At 40.5% G+C, this 12,658-nt stretch overlaps 1 protein-coding gene across 3 annotated transcripts; it reads right to left on the minus strand.

Moving 5' to 3' along the window:
• Positions 1-1,338: 1,338 nt before the first annotated feature.
• Positions 1,339-12,658, minus strand: LOC107192765 (ras-interacting protein RIP3). 3 transcript variants are annotated; one of them, XM_015582098.1, is made up of 7 exons: positions 12,601-12,658; positions 12,275-12,531; positions 10,640-10,795; positions 3,192-3,436; positions 2,815-3,104; positions 2,432-2,723; positions 1,339-2,353 (listed from the first exon to the last, which is right to left on the minus strand). In XM_015582098.1, the coding sequence occupies exons 2-7, from the start codon at positions 12,413-12,415 to the stop codon at positions 2,074-2,076; spliced, it is 1,404 nt and encodes a 467-aa protein (XP_015437584.1). In that variant the 5' UTR covers positions 12,416-12,531; positions 12,601-12,658; the 3' UTR covers positions 1,339-2,073. The 3 variants fall into 3 exon arrangements, with proteins under 3 accessions (XP_015437584.1, XP_015437586.1, XP_015437585.1); XM_015582100.1 differs by lacking the exon at positions 10,640-10,795; XM_015582099.1 differs by lacking the exon at positions 12,601-12,658 and having other exon boundaries at positions 12,275-12,561.

Here is a 12,658-nt window from a genome sequence, read left to right on the forward strand (position 1 = left end):
TGTGTAGTGTAGACCTCGAGGTGTATGTTACTCTAAATACGTACAATTACGTAAAAAAGGTTTCCGTAACTGTATAAGAAAGGCCGGAATTTTCATTTTATTTTCTTCTTTCTCTTCCCTTTCTTCACAGATCACGCTAATTAAACCTCCATAAACAGTTACCACCTCGCCATGCGAGCACTCGAACGCTTTTCTTTTCAGATGAACTCGCGAAGATTTCTCTTTTCCATTTCTTTTTCCTTTGCCTCCCCTCCTCCTCCTTTCCTTTTCGTAACAACCGCAACTATTGTCGATTAAATTCTATATTGCACTAACTATAATTATATAAAATATATATGTCTAACGGTAGGCTTAGCTTTTGAAGTATACCTTTTTAGGCACAGTTATCCCGGAAACAGTTTGAATCGAACAAAAGCCGGAAGTGGGTGGTACGTGAAGCAGGAGGCACGGCAGTTCTGTAACAGTCGGTCTCGCGCTGGCTAATTCAAACTTCTAGTCTAAAGATGAAAAGGAAGCGCCGTAAAAGCGTGTTTCTATGAAGTCACTCGGAAGAGGCAGTTTTGTTCACAATGCGGTGTGTCGGTCGTGAAACATTTGATAAACCAAGAAAAATCATTCGGCGGCATCGCAAGTAATCATTTTCACGTTCGAACGAATATAAAAAGTAATGTACAATTATTGTCCCCTAAAATTTAATTAACATTCGAGAAAAACAAGAGAATTGTAACATATTTCTGTACGAATTGTGTTATTTTTTTTTCATCGAATCTACAATAACTAGGAAAGTGTTTGAAAATTATTCGAAATTTTGTAAATATACAAATATTTCTCAAGATTTTCTTTTCTTTTTAGTATCTGTGAAAAGATAAACCGTGTATCGTTCTTGAAGTACAAATCGAATCTTACTCTTTCCTGGTTAAGTACATATGGATACTTCAGGTACCAAAAACGATGGTATCAATAAACAAGATTTTCCGTACTGCAATGAAACAAAACAGTAATTTAAAAAAAAAGAAAACATCTAATCGCCATAAACTGATTCGGAATATAAACATCTGCGCTGCATGCATCGGTAATATTGTCAACACTTACGTTGTACCACTGTAAAAATTACAGGTTTGGTACTATAAACTGATAATGCGGCTAACAATACGTTGCCCTCAAAGAAACATCAAGTTTCAATTAATGAAATTAAATCGAGAGAGGAAAAAATCACATGATCGAAATATATTCTTAGCTTTATGACGATTTATATGGAGGTGGTATAATCATCCAATAATAAATGATTTTAACAATATGGAATAGTCGTATACTTCTATTTTAAACGAACGTCTTATCCAAATAGCATTCTCCGTAAATAGTTTCCTACAACGTAATAATCGTTTCAGCATCATTTGAACAAAGAAAAACACCTACTTCGAGACAGTGCATTCTCCAGATCTTGGAACGTATAGGTGAAAAACATAATAGTGTGATAGCATTGAGAACAAACCTGTACATCGAATAGCGATTACTGCTAATGGTTAAAAATGGCGGGAAGCTAGCTATGTAGGAACGTATACTATTAAGTATAATTATATTTAAATACTGACGCAATAGTGGAGTCTGTTACCATAAATTATTATCGCGTCAGTACCTAAACATTTCACGAATAACGTATGTCCTTAATTCATATACATGTATACGGGATACACAGTAGTACTTCCACGATTACTCGAGTTTCTTATTTTCCTGATATGTTGCATAATGCAAAAAATATTATCCTCTGTTCCGTTCTAAAGGCGGTGTGCAAGCATTTATTGATTCGCTGGCAGCGGTCAAAGGTGCGAAGGGGGCCAGTATCGAAAAAGGAAAAGGAAATATTTCTCGACAGCTTTCCAATGATCAACCATTCTACCGATATTCTGTACACGAACATACTACTGTGCACCTCTTCTTAATAAATCAGTACATATTCATTACAATCACAATATGCATGACGTTCTATGCAAAAAGTTCTGGTCGAAATGGAGTGGAGAACTTGTACTATGGTAAGACACGAATCGATGGTACATATTGACAAGGAGGATAATTCTAGCTGCATAATCCAGAGGGATCGACAAGTCCACGCGCAATCAGCTCCGCCGTTGCTGGGTCACCGGCTTGTTTACCGCTCGAGTGCTGGGGAGGAGTTTGCTGTGAATGAGGTTCGAAATGGGAGCGAACATGGAACATAAATTCAGCCTTATCCGTAAAATCGGTGCGGCACATCAAACAGAAATGCCTTTCAGACGCGTACGGTTGCGGCGGCGGCACTGATCCTGGAAAATACGGCGCAGCGTGTTGCGGGGGAGCCGACGCTTCTAAATGGGATCTGTCGAAAAAGTTCGAATATAACATAATGCAACGAAGTCACACGATGAAATCTCGAGTCCGTGTAGATCAAAATTACCGAGCATGTTGCATCCATTCCTCCCTAGTAGCCAATGCTCGACCGCACAATTCGCACGCCCAACTGACTGGTTCCTCCTTCAACTTGTGTATAGTGTCTGAACGAGACTGTTGTTGTTGCTGCTGTTGCTGTTGCTGCTGCTGAGCCTGTTGTTGTTGCTGCTGTTGCTGAGCTTGTTGCTGTTGTTGATCCGTACTTGGAGTTGCTGGTGTAGAAAGCGGTGCGACCCCTGGTCTGTGTCTAAGTTTGTTCATATGAATAACTAGCTTATCTCTGCGCGCAAATGCTTTTCCTGCAAACAATAACCGCCGTGAAATTAACTGTACCTGAACAACACCGAATTGATACAACGTATGAGAGAAACAGGTTCACGATATACTTACCGCAAACTTCGCAGGAATATGGCTTCTCCCCGGTGTGAATACGCATGTGAATAACAAGTTTGTCCTTACGGGCCAGGCCTTTACCACAAACGGTGCAGGCGAACGCCTTTATTGCGGGCTCACCCGTATTAGTCGCTTTAGACGCGAATCCCGGACGAGAAGGTACATTGTTTGTCGTTCTTAACGGCTGGTTCACTGTTGGAGCTCTGCTCCCAAACTGCTGATCCATTGCACCGGGAAACGGGGGCATTACTCCGCCGGGGCGCATCGCCGCTGAGTAATCTGGAGACCTATTTTAAAGTTCAGTCGACGCTCGGTGGTGTCGTTCCCATTATGGAGGTTTAATATAGCTTCCCGGAAGATCGAAATTTACTCACCACGTTCCGATCGAGCGAAGCACCCGGACACCGTCGTCGTAGCCAAGGCCATCATCCGGTAACGTAAACGTAGGATTAGGAGTTTGAGGTGTTGCAAGTGGGCCGGGTCCTGCGAGCCTTGCCTGTGCCGCTTGTTGTGCCATGTGCTGCTGCACTGCAGCATGGGCCACCGCGTGCGCTTCCACGTAAGCTGACCGCTGCTGTTGCTGCTGGCTACCATTAGGCATCTTGTCTTTGTCCGCGCCCTATTAATCGTTTATTTGCACTTACATTCGTACCGTCTACCAGGCGTGAATTATAGCACGCGGAATAAATCAACGAACCGACGTCGTGGCGGATTATTTAAATTGCAGTATGCATTGTTGTACAACGTGCATTATAAATTTTGTCAAATCATACTATTTTTATTGTGAGTGATGTAATCAAAATTTTATTCGGGATTCTTTGTTTAGAAATCAATTGTCTACCGTTGTGTGTATTAAACGTAATTGATCTGAATATTATAATGTAATTCGCTCTAATGGGCCTCCTCTGAACCATATGATAGGTGTTTCTAATTAGTAACGTAAACATTGACTTGGTGAAATTGAATTCGTACAAAGTTTCAAAAAACAGAGCTGCATGTGATCGTTATTAAACCCTGAATTTAGGTTTCTTTTGTAGAGATTGTTAAAATTCTGTCCTACGTTATTATAAATGCGCATTTTGAAATAGATGTAGTACATGTGTATTTTTCAAAGAAATCGACGAATTGTAATATGATGACTATGCAACTCTGACCTGGAACTGGTTTCAACTGTTGCAATGATCGTTTATTTGTAATCGAGCAATACAGGAGTCACGGTTTCAGCGATATTCTCGTTTTACGATACGTTTCCAAAAATACCAGATTACATGTCAAAAAACTCAGTGAACAACGAATATAAGCAGCACGAAAAGTATAAAACTATGATCATTAAAGATACACTTAAGATTGAAAAATAAAGCCATCAAGGGGTTAAGTAGAAACTACTCCTTTCTCAGAAGTTTTTCAAACTGAAATAATATAATTTTGGGTGATACGATGGTGCAAAATAAAAATAACAGTTCGAGAACAATACCAAAGATATCTACTCCATATACGATCGCTTGCAATGTATCACTGTAGCTGAAAAATCGAAAGCAGCCTATACCAGCAAACAATATTTCGCGATATTTCTATCAACTCGCGCACAAAAGCGTAACGGTTTCAGAGCCAATATGGGAAAACGATTAATCACGGGAACAGAAGCGAACGGAGCGTGCACGAAGGCACATTCGGTGCCAAATATTATCTGTTAACGATAATCGATATTTAGTAGAAACACAGAGTACCATAGATTCGCGCAACTACGTAAAACTTGTCTGGTTTAATAAAATTTACTGTAAATGTTACGGTGAAAAATGTTAACGGTAGTAGACTGTTCTACCAACAAAATTTTTCCTGCAATCACAACCACGAAATTCAGACGGCGAAACAACCGACCGCGTATAAAAATCGTTTGTAAAACGAAAAATCGAAGACGAATTTCATACACACCATTGTGATACCTCGATAGTGTCAAAATCACGGGGTCGTTACGATTTTAAGCATACGCAAAGAAACCGTAGGAAACAAACGATAATTTCATCCACGTGACGGTTGTTCCAGACGCATCGTCGGATCCCAGGATCGTCGTATCGCCGTAGCACATCACAGATGCCTGTATCCCCGGAGACGACGACATCGAACACACATAAAAGACAGGAACTTTCGAAGGAGCCGAAAAGATCTCTCTCCACGCAGCCTGCTTCGTCAAGGTCCACCGGGAAAGAACGATGACCGAAAAGAGAGACAGCGAGCGAGGAGACGCGTGGAAGGGTAGAAGGGCCCCCGGTTAGAGGAAAGGAGACAGAGAGAAAGTGCTCAGCGTACAAAGCCAGCAGACACGATCGTTCCCACAAAAGACGGACAAAAGTTATCGGGGGCTATCTCGGTGCTCACGTACCTACACTTTGTCTGGATGAAGAAACGGAGGAAAAAACAGTAACTCCCGATCGAATTCACAGAGTCGAAGGGTCCTGATGCAATTATCACGATATCACTGACGACGTCACACAAAAACAATTGAACAGCACACGTCACTTTGTTCTCGTTCCTCCCATGCCGATCGTGGTCGTCGAATTTTAGGTAGCAAAAAGAAAATCGAGCCGACAACGACGAGGGGTTCTCGGAGCAACGGGTCTCGCGTTCGGACGCACACACCAGGGCCGAAGAGCGCGATCGTGTTCGACGCGAAGCTCACACAGCCGGCTAGTAGGATTATCCCGACGCGACGGCACGCGCGTTCTTTCTTTTCGCGACGCCACGAAAGAATCTCGCGTTTTACGGGGCAACCGGAGTGTGTCCCGTGGAGCTAGCCGCAGATTCCCGGCGCGGGAGGATGTAAGGACAAAGAGACGAAAAAACGGCTCGGTGGGAGCACGGAGGGGATAGCCGTGTGCGCGAGTGAGAGGGAGCGATGGAGGGGGTGAAGGAGAGCAGAGCGGGTAAGATGAAGACAGAGGGAAGTCGTGGTGGCGCGAGGGAAGGGAGAGAGAGAGAGAGAGTGAGAGAGAGGAAGAGAAGGAGAGAGAGGCGGCCGACCCGGTGGGAGCGAGAACGACAGACTCGGTAAGAAGGCAGAGACAGAAAGAGACGAAATAGCCGGTGACACACGAATGCAGCGCGGCGTAACGATATCGAGTGGAGGTCCCCGCGGAATGCACCGTGGCGACGGGGCCTTGGAGCGAGGGAAAAAGGGCGAACGCTGGATACACGAAGCGGATAGAAATGGAACAGCCGACCAGGGAGGTGAAATACTTCAGCCACGGCCGAGGCGTACGGGAAACGGTTCGCGTCTGTACACGTATACGCATGCACGAGGCTACGAGCAATACGAGGAAGCGGATAAATCGATGCGGCAACCGGGCGCAGGAATAGTCACTGAATGACACTCTACGGTTAGAGGGGCAAGCAGAATAGGATCGGGAGCAATGATACACGGACGAGACAGCGCGGTACAACGATATCGAATGGAGATGCTCGCGGAACGCATCGTGGCCGCCGCGACGCCGTGAGCAAGAGGGAGAAAGGCTGACGGGAGGGGTTGGGGGGGGGGAGGCAGACAAGGAAGCCCTAGAGAGACAAGTATGCGCGCGAAGAGGAGACCTTCGTGTATACCTTGCGTCTGGTGTACACAGCTACCGTGTGACTCGGCTGCCGGATACACACAATGACGGAAGAGAGCAGCGTAGCAGCAGTCGACGACGGCGTTGGCGGCGGCGGCGCTCTGCAGTGCGTCGGCCCGCTGACCTTGACACTGACATTGACTGAACGAGTGTATGTGTGTGTGAGAGAGAGAGGTACACACACACAGAGAGAGACAGACAGAGAGATGAGCAGGGGGAGGACGTGTACGTATCGTCGGATGATACGCGCGATTAGGCGAAACTAAACGCGGAGACAACACGTTAGAGAGAGACAGACAGAGAGATGAGCAGGGGGAAGACGTGTACGTATCGTCGGATGATACGCGCGATTAGGCGAAACTAAACGCGGAGACAACACGTTCGCGAAACGAGCGTCGAGAGACACGAGTAACGCGGATTCGCTTGTCCTCTCTCTTTGCTCACCCTGGAGTCTCGCGATTGAACGGATCAGCGATCAACCCGGGGTAACGAGACTTCGTCGACCGTTTACGACGTTTATTCCGAAGCCCCAGAACAGGTTTTCAGAAGATGCAGACCTGGCCTGCTCCTCGTTGCACCTGTGCCCGGGACAAGGAGATCCAAGGGGTCAACCAGTAGGGGTGGGGATCGAACGATCTTGGATTGGGGAGCGACGAGACGGGTGGAGAAAGAGAGAAGAATGGATACGAGGGCGAGAAGGATGCACTGGGTAAAAGACGAAAAAAAAGGCGGGTACGAGTGAGATGGAGAGAATGGTATACGGGTGCCCTCGAGGGGAAAGAGAAAGAGAGAGGGGACTAGGCGAGACGTCGAAGAAAAGGAGAACTGACTTTCGCTTTCTGTGCGCGACGCAGCCTAGCCGCGGAGCGTCGATCAATAGCTCCGCGACGGTTGCACACACACACGGCATGCACGTACCATACACACACACACACAACACCCTCCGACCTCAGTGCTCGCGTGATCCCTGTCTCTCTTTTGCCCTATCTACTAATCCGTGTGGTTATCCTCTATAATATACCCCCTCCAACGCTGTCTCTCCCCGCGATGAGTCGCGTGTGTGAGGGTGGAATTATTAGGATCACGCTTCGTTGGACATCGAACGGGGGTTAGAGGGACAGAGAAATCAAGGACCTCTAGCTACCGATCAGCGACGCCCCTTGTTTCTTCCGTCTTCGTTGCTCCGTAACGCGACCGCCTCGCGCCCTCCTTCTCTGCCCAACGATCTTCACCGCTTATCGGAGTGTAATACGAGCGCGGGATAGAGAGGGAGTGGATCCAACGCGAAAGAAGTCAGAATGGAGGGCCGAAGGTGGGTACAACGTGGAGCGCGTGTCGCGGTAAAGGGCTTTTTACGCCCGCTCGAAATGTGGAACTCGTGTCGGCCACCCATTCGACGCATAAAGTCACTTTAACGCGTCGTGTCGGAAATTGCCGCGCGAGTTTACGAGCTTGTAAAGAGTCTCTGGTATACTTCCTAGGACACGTACAACCGCGACTCCGGGGGATAGCCCTGGTTCCCTCGGCTATTCGTGTCCGGCTTGTATGACGATAAATTCCTCCTGCGCCGCGCGCTTCTCGCCCTCTACTCGCCGCCCCGTGCGCGCACAAGAAAGAAAAATGAGTAACCCCCGCGCGCGGGTATCGCGATACCAGCGCGCTTTATGTCAGACTTTTAATGTACCTTTATTAAGCGCGCTGTCGCCTCCATTTGTAAAGGCACTTGCTCACGGTCGTAAACCCACGTGGCCCGCGGAGTTTAAACGCGTCTGATGTCTCGTGAAATCAATTAAGAGCAAATAAACTGGGTGCCCGTAAACAGCCCCGCGGTATGAATTGCTCATCCGGCACTATATTTAGCGGGTAACGTTATGAATAATATCTCTGTCCCTCGGTTATCGAATGTTTCAATCATATCATTCAAATGGAATGCACGGTCGCTCGGAATAATTGAAGGATTTACATTCGGACCAGCTCGTAATTGCATTCCTGAGGTGGCGGCGTGAACAAGAAACATTGGAAAATTGAATTGAAAATTGAAATCATCTATTTTCGGTAGTGCGCAATATTCGATTCATTTTTAGGGTCTCTTGGATGTTGATGGTACATGGTATATCTCTTGAAGAGTTCGCATAGTTTTCATATGAAGTAGATGGATTACATTTCTGTAATTTGAACCAGAAATTTTTTAACTCGAGTAACTAAAGTATATTCTATTGATAATAACTAGAAAAATTAGTAGCAATTTCTTTCTTTATCGTAAAACGTATCGTGAACATGATCTATCCTGAATCTGATTTAAATTTATTACATGCCTGACATTACGTTGTAGAAGTAGTAATAGTAAAATCCCACATATGTATCCAAATTATCTCTTTATAAATAAACTTCGTAAGAGTTTTATATCATTTTATAGTTTCCTGTCTGAAATCTGTTAGAAGATACACTAATTTCCCAAAATAAAAACGATAGATCAGAAGCAGTATAGAAATGGAAATTATTGTATTACATGTATACTATCACTTTCATTGCTAATTTATGTTAAAATTGTCATTATGAATATAAAGGACAGAAGTTTCGCGATCATTAAAATTTCCAACTCTGATGAGTTACACCGCTGTCAACTTTTGTTTAATATTCGTGCTATTTATCATTAATTTCAAAACAATACAATTTAACAACGATAACTCGTGAGTATTCATGAATGACGAAGTACTTTTGAATTATTGCAGTATACACCTATTCGATACATACAGTACCATATAAATTTTCAATGGATCGATAACATATTGGTTAAAAGTTTTTAAACGAAATAAAATCTTCATTATTCTATATTTCGTAGCATAATTTGTAATAATTATGAAAATCAAGTTTATAAACGAAAATATAAAATGCAATGTTGCATTGCAAAAAGAAACACGTTATAAAAACAGTTTAATTTCATTGTAAGATTTTATTTTATAATATATTATTTTTTATATTATTCAATAATGAATTAACTGGACCCATAGTGTGTATGTCCTGTTTAATTCAAAATGATATTGAACTAACTAAAAAAGTTGATGAAAAATCTCGTAAGACACACTTTATATGTTCTTTATATATTTTCTACAATTGTATGGAGATATTAGTCGCCAGAAACTTCGAAATAATTGTAAACTGTACATTCGTATAACCACAAAGTAACCATACAGTACGTGTAAACACGACTTCACGTTTAATATTCGAAATTATGTACAAAAGTCAATGAATTCAAGTTTGAACGGCAGGAAATGAGATTAAACTCTATAATTTTTTTCTTGCCGATTTAACAGATCTCACTGTTTACATTACGATTTTTCTGAAATTATATACACAAACTACCCGCACAAGCATTATAACTTTTATATACAAACATAAGATCAGCCATAAACATTTTTTAATCTGCGAAAACAAATATTTTTTTAATGCTCAACTTATGGAAGAAATGTACTACAAGTTGATTTAAATGTATAAAATGTATAAATAACTATATGATGTATAAATAACTATAAAAATGTAGTACAGAAATAATACATGTATATCAAAGCAATACTAATTGCACCATGTACTACAAGACACTTTTTAACTTTTTCAGAATGGAAGTTGTAGACAAATTTAAAACTTTCACATCTTTTTTTACATTTACTTGATATCGATACTACGTCGATAAAACATTGTATGCACTTTATTTTATCCGCTCTATTATCTCCTTTAAAAAGATCCTTTTTTAGACACCCTCTATAAAATATACAGAAGAATTTAGAATAACTATTTTTTATCTTCTAAAAAACCGACGAAAACCTACTAAAATTCGTATGCCTTTAAAAAATCGAATAACAATAATATACTTTGTAATAATTTATCAAACCTATCACTTATAAAAAAAACTGATACTTCAACTCGCAGCTTATCACTGAATCGCGTATTTTATGAATTAGGTAACATATTCAAGTGTGCAAGACACTGTCAAATAGAACAATTGATGGAACTTGGTGGTACGTCTAATTTATTTTTGCCCTATCAAAATCCTTCACGAAGATAAAATTCGATTTAGTAAAAATAAAATATGTAAAATATAAAAGGCAAGAAATATTGAAATTGACGAAGATAAATCTGTTTTATATTTTTTTATGAACCTCTACTAAAGACTGCAAAAATATTTTGACAAAGATACGCGTTACCGATTCAAATTAACTCACCTGATTCACTGATGCAGCGAGGTGCTTCAAACTATCCGCGTAATTTTTTAAGACAGTGTCCGTAGTCATACAGCTCACACGGAACTCGTAGAACATATCTAGTTTATACACACATCTCTGGCAGATATTTCTCGGTAATCCGTCCTCTTTAGTTATCTGCAATTGGTTAACTGTTTCAATGAACCGTTCACAACAAAAATCGGAATATAATCTAATTCTTTAATATTCTTAATATGTCAAACTCAGTATTTGATTTCCAATTGTTGATTACCATTATTATCATTGTTACCATTAATACATTGGGGTCGTTGCAAGTTGAATTGTTCATAAACCCACGAATTTCCGTCAATTATTGCTATTTTGCTTAATATTTCTTTTTCTTTTCGTAAATAAATAGTAGGTGTGAGTGACTACTATTTCCACATTACTCAGTTTCATTGGTTAATAATAAAGTAAAAACAAAAGAAAGAGTAGCTGCTGATACGAATTTAAGTATTCAAGAAACTTTCATCTCGTGGTAAGTATATGTGTGTAATGCTTGCGTTCGTAACCATGTTTGCACAAAGCCTATCGACGTCCACAGCTAAAACTCTACTAATAGATTTAACATAGCTCCAAAAAATAATTTCTTTTATCATTTTGAAATATAATGTTTATTATGTTTATTGTCTTATTACTAAGATAATATTCGACCTCTCGTAATCGAAAATATGATTTGTAATTATTTAACAATTTTATTTTTATAAAATCATTGTGGTGAAGTAGGTACTTAAAAAACGTAATAAACTGTAAAAATTATGTTACAGATTTTGCAATAAGTACAGAAATAGTTTCTTTTATTAAATTGACAGAAACACCACAAAGGAATTTTTATAATCCGTATTAAATCTTAAACTTACGTTTAAATTTTCAAAAATGGCATGTATGGTACATTAGATCTAAAATGTGAAAGGTACGAGATAATTTTACATTTTTGTAAAGGATAATGGCTAAAATTGAGTGCTTCATATGTAAACAATAAATGCTTAATATAGAAATAAAAAATGAACATAATTTAACTTTTCTAATTCTTTATTCACAATACTCTGTTTCTTGTGTTCGCATATACTTAAATGAAATCTTTACGTGTAAATTAATGAGGATATTAAACCTGACCAAAAGGGTTAATATTATATAATGAAAAATACATGATAAACACAGTCTTTGCATAAGAGTATAAAAATATGAATCTTCCAGAAAGTTATAACCTAATTAAATTACATTGATATCAAAAACGACACCTGTGTATACATTAGAGCTACTTAAAAGAATAACGTAACGTAATAACCACAAAATATAATTCCAATGTTCCTTACTGAATCTTTATAGAAAATCTATACCATATTTCCAGTTTCAATAGAATTCATAAACATTTTAATATATCATAAAGTCTAATTTCTAACTAATCTTCAAACAAACGTTGCACATATAGCAATATAAAAAATATGTATTTAGCTTAGTACAGATCAGTTAACTGCTGGAATAAAACTTAATAAAGACAGACTACTACAGCAATTATTTATTTATTATTAAATTTAAACAAATTTAAACTAAAGGACATTCTTTGAAGTACAACAATGAAAGTATTTGGCTCACCACAGTAGGAATGCAGGAACGTATTTTGAAAAGTAACTGCCGCTGCTCGCCTTCCTTGTCAAAAATTTGAAGCTGGTGGCTGCTCTTCAATGAACAAAGTCTGCACAACTCGGCGAAATTGAAGTCTTCGTGCATAGCCATTATTTCGAATCGCGGTTAAACACAAGCGTCCAGCGATTGGACAGGTTATGTCGTCCGTGACCGTTCTTCCCGTAATTTTTACGCCTATTACAGATCACCGTTGACGCAACACAAGCCTATGATAAGTATGAATAAATCAGTGAATGAAAATTGCTTCGGTATCGCGGATTTTAACAAATACAAACTTCTAATAAAACTAAATTAAGAGTCATTTGAGCAAGACATTTGAGTCTTCTCTGTCGC

The sequence above is a fragment of the Dufourea novaeangliae genome, unplaced genomic scaffold, assembly GCF_001272555.1.
Source record: "Dufourea novaeangliae isolate 0120121106 unplaced genomic scaffold, ASM127255v1 scaffold418, whole genome shotgun sequence".
NCBI lineage: Eukaryota > Metazoa > Arthropoda > Insecta > Hymenoptera > Halictidae > Dufourea > Dufourea novaeangliae.

Bases quoted from the DNA above. Each gene is read 5' to 3' on its own strand.
- LOC107192765 (XM_015582098.1), bottom strand. From the start codon at position 12,415: ATGGCTATGCACGAAGACTTCAATTTCGCCGAGTTGTGCAGACTTTGT. The intron at 3,105-3,191 runs GTGAGTAAATTT...ACTTTAAAATAG, and splicing joins CTTCGCTCGATCGGAACGTG to GTCTCCAGATTACTCAGCGG. The intron at 2,354-2,431 runs GTAATTTTGATC...CTTTTTCGACAG, and splicing joins GAATGGATGCAACATGCTCG to ATCCCATTTAGAAGCGTCGG.